The sequence below is a fragment of the Cyprinus carpio genome, chromosome B7 (genome assembly GCF_018340385.1).
Source record: "Cyprinus carpio isolate SPL01 chromosome B7, ASM1834038v1, whole genome shotgun sequence".
Lineage (NCBI taxonomy): Eukaryota > Metazoa > Chordata > Actinopteri > Cypriniformes > Cyprinidae > Cyprinus > Cyprinus carpio.
In genome coordinates this window covers 10,661,678-10,674,933 of record NC_056603.1, presented here as the reverse complement: position 1 = coordinate 10,674,933, position 13,256 = coordinate 10,661,678, and the positions used below count along the sequence as shown (strand labels likewise).

At 36.1% G+C, this 13,256-nt stretch overlaps 1 protein-coding gene across 2 annotated transcripts in view; it reads left to right on the top strand.

Annotated features, from left to right (window-relative positions):
* The window catches only part of LOC109079742 (insulin-like growth factor 1 receptor), an 85,882-nt gene that overhangs the window by 70,621 nt on the left and 2,005 nt on the right, over positions 1-13,256 (top strand). For both annotated transcript variants that reach the window (XM_042727217.1, XM_042727218.1), the window contains exons 11-20: positions 2,534-2,814; positions 2,900-3,033; positions 3,671-3,836; positions 3,939-4,038; positions 4,199-4,269; positions 4,344-4,573; positions 4,692-4,799; positions 5,198-5,357; positions 6,272-6,401; positions 8,598-8,732. In XM_042727217.1, coding sequence (XP_042583151.1) covers positions 2,534-2,814; positions 2,900-3,033; positions 3,671-3,836; positions 3,939-4,038; positions 4,199-4,269; positions 4,344-4,573; positions 4,692-4,799; positions 5,198-5,357; positions 6,272-6,401; positions 8,598-8,732 — 1,515 coding nt within the window. The remainder of the gene's footprint in view (positions 1-2,533; positions 2,815-2,899; positions 3,034-3,670; positions 3,837-3,938; positions 4,039-4,198; positions 4,270-4,343; positions 4,574-4,691; positions 4,800-5,197; positions 5,358-6,271; positions 6,402-8,597; positions 8,733-13,256) is intronic.

Sequence of the window (13,256 nt, the reverse complement as noted above, 5' to 3'; positions counted from 1 at the left end):
CAGTAATTGTTTCCCTCCGCCCCTGGTGTTAGTAATCCTGTGGTAGGAGCTCTTGGGTCTGGATCTAAATAGCACAGGAGACCAAGCAAAGCAAATGTAAATGACTACATAAGCCACATTTTCTCTCTGATCTCAAAGGTGTAACACATTAAGTGTTCTGTGTTAAAATGAGGAGCAACATCTGTATCCTATTACTATCCATCATCGGGTGGGGCGGCGCATGTGTCCCGCCGAGGATGCCAAAATCACTGTATAGCTGAGCAGGCTTGTATTGAAATCAATGCATCTGTGAATTCAAGTTTCAGGACATCAAAATGGCATTGATTCTCCACCCTGGCCTGCGTTATTTGGGATTAGATTATCCTGCTCTGTCTGGTCTATTTTTTATTTATTCTTTTCCCCTCTGCGTGTTTGTCATTGCTTGGCTGACGACGAAAGCAGCGGTGCCAGAACTATGTCAGGCGGCTGAGAAGTATGTCTGTACCCAGGCCAGCACAACCTGTTTTTATTGAAAACCGAGATATTGAGGGAAGTGCCTCGAGTTCCCTCGAAGTTCAGGATTTGGAGAGATGGAGAGGAAGGGGGAACGAGAAGGAGAGGAAATCATATCCATTCAGTTGCCGTTCCCCCCTCAAACCGCTCGGCTGCCAGGAAATGCACAGTAATGCCATCTGGAATACCAATGAAATAAAGGGAAGTTCCCCTCCAGCCGGAGAGCACACAGATCAATGAATGCCGCTCTGCACGGAGGGAGACGCAGAAAGGAGATCGAGAGAGAATGAAAAAGCTGTTTCACAGGGATGTGGGAACAGAAGGGACAGAGAATAAGCCTGCTAACATACGACTTGTGATATTTTTAGTGGTACTTACTAAAAAGGTGTTTGGTCATAATGTAAGTTTAGGGATTTTATTTGATACCTTAAATCACATGGCTATTTCAAAATGTTTGGATTCGCAATCAATCAATCAGTCAATACTTACTAATAATAAATTAAGGCTTTATAAAAATAAGTAAATAAATAAATGTATGGGCTTTCTTTTAATGCTTTCATACATGATGCATTAAATTGCTCATTTTTGACAGTAAAAATATAGTTTTTACAAAGAAAAAAAAACATTTTCAAATGGATGCTGTACTTATGAATGTTAAAAATTATATAAAAGGTGAAAATGAAAAGTTTGGGAAAGGTAAGATTTTTTTTTTTTGTCGTTGTTTTTGAAAAAACATTTCTCTTATGTCTCTTATGCTCACCAAGGCTGTTTTATTAGAAATACAGTACAAATGCAATTGTTTTTATTTAGATATAAATTTTAAAATGTTATGCGGAGCTTAATTTTTTAGCAGCATTACACTCCGGTCTTCAGTGTCATATGATCTTTCAAAAATATCTTTTTAATATGCTAATTGCTGCTTTCTTATTATTATCAGTATTGAAAACAGTTAATATTTTTGTGGAAACTGCAATTTCTTTTCAGGATTCTCTAATGAATTAATGAAGTTCAAACGAGTGGCATTTATTTGAAATGGAAATCGTTCTTAAAAAATAAAAAAAACCTTCCTGACCCTAAATGTCTGCATGGTGTTTTAGTATGAAATAGGTTTGTATTCCACTCTAAATTTCGGTTTAAATAGTTTGTATTCCAGCGATTAGTCAAGACTGTGTTCGAGCCAGCCTATCCGGTCATATACAGAGGGATGTATATCTTCATATCACGTCTCTGGCCACATGCTCTCAGGCAAACTCAACCCATCTGTGGTGGTAGGCTGTGTGTTTCCAGCAGGCAGAGGAAGGACTTGCAGCTTGTAGGGAGTTGAGTGACAAACCGCTCCAGCGTGTGAGTGATAGCAGGCCGAGGAATGGAGACCAGCTGTGGTGTGTGTGTGAAAGGATTCAAGGGGATGGAGCCATTGCCAGATCATCTGAGGACAGGATCCGTGATTGCTTTGGCATGAACGAGAGTAACTTGCTCTCATGGGAGAACAGCCATGTGGTTGTTACCCCACACGTTCACAAATGGGGTTAAAAATGGTCTCCCCAATACTGAGGAAATAAAAGCTTCCTTCATATGTCTGTTGTCGATTAGCACAGAAAATAAACTGCATTTTAAATGAAAGTGATCATATAGTTGACCAGAAAAGAGATGAATAATGTAAGAGGAGATCCTGAAAAATTATGCCAAACAGTATTCGTTCTTGGTGATGATTATGTATAAATGAACATGTATTTTATACCATGCACTTTTTACTGTGTACAAGTTAACTTTGTATTTTCTTTCCTCTGCTCTGTATAGTGTATCCGTTTTAGAAAAGACAATGCTTGTTTTATACAATAAAAGCAGATTAAAATTAAAAAAATTTTTTAAAAAATTAATTATTTTTCCAGTTTACAAACCTGCATGTGCATATTAATGCATTTACAATGGAAGTCTATGGTGAAAGAACGTTTTAAATAAAGTCTGTTTCTGCACAACCACAACTTGAGCTTGAAGTTGTACAGTGTTACTCCAATTTATCTGATCTCTTTGTTTCCAGACCTCCTGACAGGCGACGGCGGGATCTCTTTGGTGTGGCCAATGCTACTTCCATCCACACTCTGTTGGCGGGAAACTGGAACCTGACGGAGGGAAACTTCTCAGATGACGAGCCGCCTAGACAGGAATTTTCCTTTATAGAAAAGAAGGTGAAGGAGCGTAGCACTGACATCGGTGGCCTGCAGCCCTTCACAGTTTACCGCATCGATGTGCACGCCTGCAACAAAGAGGTTCGGCACTGCAGCGTAGCTGCATTTATCTTCTCCCGCACCAAAGCGGCAGGTAAGAGCAGTACATCGACACGGAATCGAACCTGAAGCACTGTATTCAAACATGTCAAAGACAAATCTTCTGGTTCCTTCATTAGAAAGAGCCGATGACATTCCTGGCCCTGTGACCTGGGAACATCTGGAGAGTTCTGTGTTCCTGAAGTGGCCTGAACCACAAAAACCCAACGGCTTGATCCTGCTGTATGAGATTCAGTATCGTCTTGGAACAGAGGTGACCGTTGTATTCTGATCAGGGTCATAATAAATGTTTTAGAATTTTTTTTTAGAAGTCAAGTCACCTTTATTTCTATAGAGCTTTTAACAATGCAGATTGTGTCAAAGCAACTTTGCAGTATTAAATAGGAAAATAGTGTGTCAATAATGCAAAAGGACAATAGTAAATACTCAGTTTTCATAATTGAATTGCCTTTCACTGTGCTGTAACATTCAAGTTAAAAAAAAAATAATAATAATAATACTTTGAAACAAACTTCACTATTTTTTTTTTTTTTAATAAAATTTAATAAAATTCAAGTTAATAAAAAAGCTAAACAACCTTAAAAATATAAATTAAGCAGTTTGAAAGAATGGTTTTTATATTGTTTTTACAGTTAATATTTGTAATAATATTTTTTTAATTGAAATATAGTATATTTGGCATTTATGATAAATGTAATATTTTCATAATATAGTTAAATTCAATATATATTTTAAATAATACATTTAAGATACATTAAAGAAAGAGCATCACAGCACTGACAAAGCACTGCATTTTTGCACTACTTGTTAACTAGTTTGTCAACTAATGATTTATGGTATGTTTTTTTTTTTACACTAATCAGTATGTCCTTGTAAATCCTTTTCTACAGCCTGAGAAGCATGAGTGTGTATCCCGTCAACATTACAGGAAGCACAAAGGGGTGAAACTCTCCAACTTGGGAGCTGGGAACTATTCCGCCCGTGTGCGGGCTACGTCCCTCGCTGGAAACGGTTCATGGACAGAACCCATAGCTTTCTATGTGAATCAGGTTGAACGTAAGTTTACCATCATTTTCTTTCCTTTCAACTTCCAAAATATGACCATTTAGAAATTTGTTGAATTATTGGGTTTTCAAATACTCTCTTCTTGCGCCCTAGAATCAAATTATGACCACTACCTGTACTACATTATCATCCCGATTTTCCTGATTTGTGTCCTTGGCGCTGGAGGGGCTTTCTTCTGTATTAACAAGAGACGGTACCAGTTTTAACACATTTACACACCATATTCTCTCATTTTAACAGCATAGGCCCCTACAGACAAAATGCACCAATCTGAAATACTCCAGATACTACAATATAAAAACAGAAAATGTTTCCTTGTTCCACATAAAATAAGTGCTATCTGTAATCCACAGAAACAGTGACAGGCTTGGAAACGGAGTCCTTTACGCGTCTGTTAACCCCGAGTACTTCAGCGCAGCAGAAAGTGAGTATTCAGTCAAGGGCAAAATCAATTCGTAAATATGCAGTTAGTTTGTAACTCTTGTACTTTGTTTACAGTGTATGTGCCGGATGAATGGGAAGTGGAGCGAGAGAAAATCACCATGTGCCGAGAGCTTGGACAAGGATCCTTCGGTATGGTGTATGAGGGCATCGCCAAAGGGGTCGTCAAAGATGAGCCGGAAACCAGGGTGGCCATTAAAACAGTCAACGAATCGGCTACCTTACACGAGCGCATCGAGTTCCTCAATGAAGCCTCTGTTATGAAAGAGTTCAACTGTCACCATGTGGTTAGTCTCAGAACACATGACAAACCTCGTCTAATGCTTTAAATATTGTCAGTATTGGAGTAAACTGGTGTGATAATGTTGACTTGGGTTCCTCTGATGTCGTTTGTGATTGGTTTAGGTGCGACTGCTGGGTGTAGTTTCGCAGGGTCAGCCCACCCTGGTGATCATGGAGCTGATGACACGAGGAGATCTGAAGAGTTACTTGCGCTCGCTTCGATCCGCTGAGGTGAATACAGGCATGCATGTGACAGCTTCACATCGCTGATATTAAAATATTTGGCTAATCAGATGCATAACTGAGCAATTTCCATTAATCAGAATTCATCATCTGCGCTTGCATTCACTGATGTTTTCTGTGCCTAAATGGGCCACTCCTTGCAGTTCTAGACTATAAGCTCCTCTAAGACTCCAACTCCGAAACCTAGTGTAATCTCTTGATGTGTACTGCATAGTCTGTGTGAAAAATGCAACCTTCTAAGTGACTGATTTTAAATGTTCTTCCCATGCACACAGATTGATTTCTGTTTGCATGACGCAAAGCTTCAGCATGAAATGCACAAGACTCACTGGGTTTTGGAATAGAGCTACAGCAGTATCATTCTTCTCTTCTTCTTCTATCCTCAGAACACCTCCAGCTTGCCTTTGCCGCCACTGAAGAAGATGATTCAGATGGCGGGAGAGATCGCGGATGGCATGGCTTACCTCAACGCCAACAAATTTGTTCACAGAGACTTGGCAGCAAGGAATTGCATGGTGGCAGAGGATTTTATTGTCAAAATTGGTGGTATGTGTTGAAATGTTACATGTGAAATGTTTTAAATAGGGACTAGTCATCCAAATTTGAGTTTTTGCAGGTACATTCTTTTTAGTAGCGTGGCTTTAAACAGATATAGAATTTTAAAACAGCTTCTCAGAGAGGGTTTTAGCATATTTTAGCAGTAAATTATCTTCAGTTGGTGGTATTTCACAGTAAATATTGATAATTAGACAGTTATTAAATAAAAAACTGCATTGAGATATTGCACCTAAGATTTAACTCCTTTTGACATTTTGCGCTATTGCTCATTGTTTCATAACAAAATTAAATACTAAAATGCACTATATCAACACTATTAGTTATTGTCCAATTTTTATGTATTATAATAATTATTATTATTAATTTGTTATATTTAATATTTAATAGTTTCATAATTTTAAAGTTAGCATGAATTAGAATTCTATTTGTAAATGCGCGTTATTGATCTGTGAACGATTCATACATGCATGTGTTTCATGTTTTACATTTTTTTTGCACTGTAGTTTGTATTTAAAATGTCATAACTGGATCTTCCAGTGAAACAATGCATTGTCTCTGGTGATGTACTGTATATAAGACTCCTCCAATCACTTAAAACTGCTTCTTTATTACAATTAACTGCAAGCTCCTTGATCACAATACGGTAGAAAAAGCTCTGTCGCTACATTGCTACAAATGTCGCTCAGATTTGTATTGTTTTAACCATTGTGTACTGTAATAAGAAATGAAAGGGTTTGCAGTAAATTATGGCAATAAAGAATAATGAATAATGCAACTGCACATCCCAAATTACAGTAATGAATTTCTGAAATTGCAGTATATTTTCTTCATTCCGTTTGGCTAAATCTCAAGTAAAACTATAGAACTTTAGTAATTTCACCTCATTTATCCTCAATCTGTAGATTTTGGCATGACGCGGGACATTTATGAGACTGATTACTACAGAAAAGGAGGCAAGGGACTGCTGCCTGTGCGCTGGATGTCTCCAGAGTCCCTCAAAGATGGAGTATTCACCACCATGTCTGATGTCTGGTAAGCTTTCATGTGTTCTATAGAGAATCAGTGTGTGCATGATGTTCGAAACATGTAGAGATATTAATTGAGAGGTATAGTGCGCAGTATATCAGGGTACATCAGTCTAGTGTTTGCAGCTGCAGAGCGACATCTGTATTTGAGCGAAAGCCGCCACTGTGACCACTTCAGTTCCTGCGCTAGCTGAACGAGAAATGAAAACCACACTCGCACGGCTCAGCGCACATTTTCCATTACATGGTGCATACGTTAAAGCGGTAAGCAATGAGGAGAAACATCTTTCCATATATTCCAAATGAAGCTGGCAATCAAGCCTCATCGGCCCTCATATGAGCTAGAAACATTTCCCTCATGCTAGTCTCATTTGACAAACTTTCAAAGAAAACCTTGGGGAGTCTAGACTGTGCTTTTCCGGAAACGGTAACAGCTGCGGCTGATATGAGCGGCATTCCAGAGCCTCAAGGAATCTTTAGTCGATTCGTCCTCCCGTGTCGTGATAAGTAGCTGTTTGGACTCGCTGGGAGGTTTGTGCTAAATTCTTTTGTTTAGGATCAGAATCAAGCACTCCCTGTTCAGGAAGAGGATTTAACTTAATTACAATGCGCTCAAGTTTCCTGCCAGGTGTCTGGAGAGTCTGCCCTAACAGTTCACCCTTCATGTCTGTCCAGGATCACCGTCAGGTGTGGAATGTCTGGTAAACTTTACATGAGGATCAGACAAAGGAGTAATCAAAATGGAGTAGTCATAATTACAAATTTATTATAAAAAAAGATCTAAATCAGAATATCATGGCCGTTTCTTAAAGGCTTAGTGTGCCATTTTTGTGCCACCAAACGGAAGTGCAAAATAATGAATAAATTCAAACAGTCATGCCCCACATTCATGTCACTGGTTAAAGTGGAGATTAAAATGGAGCAGTGGCTTACTTACAGTTGCTGTTGCATGTTAGGTTGAAATCAAGAGGCACACAGTATAATAGAATAGGTACATATTGGCCTACATTCCGGCTCTGTTCAAAATTATATACCTTTTTATTTTTATTTTTTTATTTTTTTTTAAGTATGTACCTTTTTTAGCAGCATTTAGAAAGCGTTTCTTTTGTGCAAATGCATTGCCATGAGCATGTTGTTTTTTAAAAAAAAGTTTTTAATTTTTGTTTTGCTTTTTGTTTAGTGATTTTTGTTTTGTTCAATTTTAGTTTAGTGTTTCATTTTGCAATGTTTGTTTTGTTCTGTTTTAGTTTAGTGTTTCGTTTTGTTTAGTGTTTTTTGTTCAGTTTATTGGTTAGTTTTGTGATTTTTTTTGTTTTGTTCCGTTTTAGTTTAGTTTTTTCCTGTTTTGTTTCTATAGGATAAGTGATTTGGATCATGCATGGATGTTTTTTAAAGGGAATGATATTACTTTAAATGCATATTAGATATTAATAATATGAATTTTAAAAATCCATGTAACATCTCTTAATATTTGAGTGAACTAAAAAAAAGGGGGGATCCCAGAATGCATAGTGACGAGCTCAGTGAGAAAGTGAATTCAGTATGGTGAATTGTGCAGTGTGGATTACAAAGCAAAATTAAATTCAACCCTGCAAAGTACTGATGCAAATAATTCAGTGCAAAATACTTGTGTTTCATAAAATCAGTTGAGGAATGTCCAGTGTATAACTGAGCTGCTGCCTAATGTAAAGTTGTTTTTTTTTTAAATATATGTAGGCAGTAATAGAGCACAAAGCAGCTCATTAGGTTTTGGAACAGAGCCTGTGATTATTTATTCCTTCCTTTGAAGCTCCTTTGTTTCTAATTTAGATGTTCAACACTTATCTGTAGAAAAATATTAAGAATAAACTCGAAAGAATAAGCATTACTTGAGTCAGGCACGACTGAAGGTATTTCTTGCTTAATAGCTTTATTATCAACAGACCACATTATATTATGTAATTGTCTGAGCGGCTGACTCATTATAATGACAACTTGCTCCCATTTGAAAGTTTTAGGTAATTAGAACATGCATCACTCACATTCTCAGTAAAAAAATATTGTTGTTTCTTGAAAAAACATCTTCAGGGAACAGTTCATTTTTACAAGCGGGGAGCTTTTAACTGAACTCACTCCGAATTAAAAGAAAATCAGCATCTTGTAGACACTTTGGTCGCTATCAGTGTAGATCTCAACTTTTTTCTCATCTGTTCTCCTCTTGCAGGTCCTTTGGGGTGGTGTTGTGGGAAATAGCCACCCTGGCCGAGCAGCCCTATCAGGGCATGTCCAATGAGCAGGTACTGCGGTTTGTCATGGAGGGAGGACTGCTGGACAAACCTGACAACTGCCCCGACATGCTGTAAGTCATCTCATGCACATCTTTCACTCACACTGTTGTTCTAAATGCAACATTTAGAAAAATTCTCAAGCTGCTGTTTTCCATTCAGTGAAAGCAGACAGTGACCCGGGGCTGTCGAGCTCCAAAAAGGACACAAAACACCATAAAAAGGGTCCATATAACTGATGCACATACTTTAATGTGAGGAACAGACTAAAATTCAGTGTCACTTTTTCTTACCGTCTGTCAAAGATTGGTGTCATTGACGTCAAACCTGGTGCGATGTCTTGAAAGTTCTTAATATGAATATTCATGTTAGGTTTGGAAGAGCATGATGGTAAATAAATGATGACAGAATTTTAATTTTTGTGTGTGCCTTTTAAAAAGTAGAAAGTCTGCCACCTACTGTGTGAAAACAAGAATAGCTGAAAACAAGAATAGACATTAAAAATCTGAATTAGCTTGCGAATTAATGGTATTTACCGAAAAGTTTTTGACTTTGGCCGTTATTTGTTTTGGATTTTAAAGCCACCTAGTCTAACGCTCTGCCTCTGGGTGCTGGACTCTAAATTTAAGAACACTTTGTTTATCTGTGAGAGTCTCCAAGCTCTGGGTTTTCTTTGGCGCAGTTTGAGTTAGGTTGCGTCTGGTTTCGAGTCCATGTTTTATCTGAAGTGTGAGAGCTGGCAGTGACATGTGAGCACTCAAAGCACTACAGGGATTCCACATTTTTAATAATATAATATTATACCAGGAGGGAGGGAGAGAGGTGGGTGGGTAGGTGTGTGCGTCTTGAGAAGAAAGGGGTACAGAAAAATAGAAAGCATAGAAAACATATTTTGCCATTTAGCTTTACTTGTTGGTTGTACGTGTAAACCATTATTTTTTTGTGTTTTTAGTTAGTAGTTTAGTTGGATAAAAACTTGGCTAAAATATTATTGCCATACAGCTAAAAAAAAAAAAAAAATTTTCTTCAACTTTTTAATATTTTCCATTAAAAATCTTTATATAAATAAATAATATTATCTTTAATATATTTTTAAAATATAACAAAAATAAAATGTAATTTGAATTGTTTTAATTTTTTTTATATATTTTTATTGTATAAATATATAATAAATATATTGTTTCTCTATCTCTCTCTCTTTCTCTCTCTCTCTCTCTCTCTCTCTCTCTCTCTCTCTATATATATATATATATGCATAATATTTAAAAAAATTGCTAAAATAAAATATGTAATTTAAATCAACTTTTTAATATTTTTCATTTAAATATATCTCTATATAAATATATAATAAATATATTGTTTTCTCTCTCTCTCTCTCTCTCTCTATAATATTTTAAAAAAATACAGCTAAAATAAAATATGTAATTTTAATACTTTTTTATATTTCTCCATTAAAAATTTCTCTATAAAGATATATAATAAATATATTGTTTGTTCTCTCTCTCTCTCTCTCTCTCTCTCTTCTCTCTCTCTCTCTCTCTCTCTCTCTATATATATATATATATATATATATATATATATACACATTTTTGTTTTCTGGTTTCTAAACAATAAAAAGCAAGCTTCACAAGCAGTTTTTTTTTTCTTTTTCTGTTTACTCATTGGTGACATGACTGAACAATGATGTTTTGTTTCAGGAGAAACAGCAGTTTGCATTTTCTCAGTCCACTGTTCATTGACAGGAAGTGCACAATGGTTTGCATTGGCTTGTACCTTATTTTCATCCCAAGGTCGTCTGGTTTAGGGTCTTTGTTGTGGTTGGCCAACGTTTGGCACCTTTTCACACTTTTTGAGAGAAGTGCCGGGAAGGATGAAGCGGTCGTTAAAGCAGGCAGAACAAGAGTGGAGGAGGGTATGTGGGTGGGTTTTGGGCTGCTACACTGCCGCTGCCTCTGTCTTGTGTTTTAATGAGACTAACCGTGCCAACGGTCACCCAAATTCAGCCTCTAAGGGAAGTCCAGTTATTTGATTCAATTATGTGCAGCGTAGCAATAAGAACAAAGGTTTTCACACATTGAGCCACATTGATCATGCATGTGATATTTTAGCCAAAAAAGGCAAAAGCCACAGCCTCTTACTAGAAATGATCTTAACTGAAAAGTAGATTCTGTAATACTTGGTGACTTTTTATCAAAATAACTTGCTCTGCCTCTGAAATTACAATCTTTTTTGCTTCCTTTCAGTTGACTCATTTCTAGTATGTTATCTCTTCCTGATGCATTAAATTAAGTCCTGCCTTAAGTTTTTCCAATTTTTTTTTTTTTTTACTCGTTTCTCGTTTGACACCGAAGAAAATGTTGAGTGTTGACAAATGAGAATAATAGATTGAAGATTGATAGTTTGAGATTGAAGGGTGATATTTCACACACAACATCACCAGCTGATTTATTTTTGCTCTTGTAATAAAAAAAGAAATCAAAGCAGGATCTCTTCGATTTCTGTACAAGAAAAACAGAGTGAACGATGCAAACAGTGAAACCTTTTAGTGCCTTTATATGACACATGTGCAGGATTGTTTGCTAATTTTCATTCTATTGCAAGTTGTAGGATCTAAAATTAAAAAATAAAATGTTTGGAAAGTTAAAAAAAAAAAATACTTTTTGCTTTATGGTTACTCAACTTTGCAATTTAACATTCATTTAATCACAATTTTTGTTAAAGTTGTCCAAATGAAGTTCTTAGCAATGCATATTACTAATCAAAAATTAAAATTTGATATATTTACAGTAGGAAATTTACAAAATATCTTTAGTTAATATCCTAATGATTATTGGCATAAAAGAAAAATCAATAATTTTGACCCATACAATGTTTTTTTGGCTATAAAAACAAATATAACACAACCACACAATACTTCTTTTGTGGTCCAGGGTCACACACACACACACACACACACACACACACACACACACACACACACACACACATATATATATATATATATATATAAGTATATATACAAATAAAAAAAATAAAAACTTCTCACTGGCATTTTGAACTCAATTTATCACCATCTTGATGAAAAAATCCATACTTTGTCCTTCCAAAGGTTACTGCAGGCTTTAGTCTTGTTCAAATGGCACTTTTAAGACTGGAGGTGCTAAAATCAGCCCGAAGCTCCCCATCAATGGAAACTTCACTTAATGCCATGCAGGAAAAACAAGCTGGAGGCTCTGAGGGCAGTGAGTCCAGTCTCTCTGTCTCACAGCTGGAGAGCCAAAAGCCCTGGTGTGTGTGTGTGTGTGTGTGTGTGTGTGTGTGTGTGTGTGTGTGTGTGTGTGTGTGTCTCTAAGAGACGGTGAAAATACCGCACTTGGATCTGCTGGTGTGAATGTTTGTGTATGTGGTGCACGGGTATTTGTAAGTGTCAGCTGATGTTTGCGCTAGCTGTGTGTGTTGGTGTTTGTAAGACTAATGGTGTGTGTTACTCCACTAGTGTGTGAGCTGGCACAGGGATCCCAGTATTTATTTCAGCAGACTCCTCTGGTATTCTTAGCCTGTTTGTGTATAATTAAAATGGTGAACTGGAATGCTCGAGTGTCAGCGATATGGTACGCTTTTATTTTTTCCCCCGTGTAACTGTAGCAGTTCCCCTTCGCCGGCGCTCTCGGGCCTCCTTTGCAGCTCTCTCCAGCTCTGCAGTGTGATTTCATCACAGTTGTGTGTTTGCTGTGCAGTAAGAGCTCGGGGCATTCACCATGAGCTCACTGCAGCTGTGTTTAGGACATAAGCGTTGATAGCGTGCATGTTTATATTAGTGATTCGTCACACTGCCACCTGTTGTTCAGTGCTACGGCACGTAGGCGTAGGCGTAGGCGTACGAACAAGATCTTATGAGTGATTTTGTTATAGTAGCAGTGTATATGACAATAATGTTAAACAGTACAATATTCAGTCGGCTATATGTAATGACTATAATTAAATTATAACGTATTTATAATTAAAGTAGTGCTGTCAAATCGATTAATCGTGATTAATCGCATCTAAAATAAAAGTTTGTGTTTACATAATATATGTGTGTGTACTGTGAATATTTATTTGTATGTATTAATACACACTCTTGTTTATATATTTTAAAAATATATATAATATATATTTATATATAATATAAATCATATCTAAATGTGACTGTATACATGTAAATATTTTCTAAATATATACATGCATGTGTGTGTATTTATATATACATATAAATATACACAGTACACACACATATTATGTAAACAAACTTTTATTTTGGCTGTGATTAATTGCAATTAATCAATTTCACAGCATTAAATGAAAGTATAAAAATGTATTATGAATCATTTTAAATGAATACAAATTAATAAATACATTAATACATTTTATAATATGTATACTGATATTATTTAAAATTTAGAGACTTTTTTAGAGACACAAATGAAAAAGATGGATTTTTTGATAATCTGTTATATAAAGTAGTCTATACATGTAAATTGTAATGCAATTTTAATAAACCATAAATATATTATGTATAACTTTAAAATTAATTAAATTAAAATGTAAAATTAATTAAT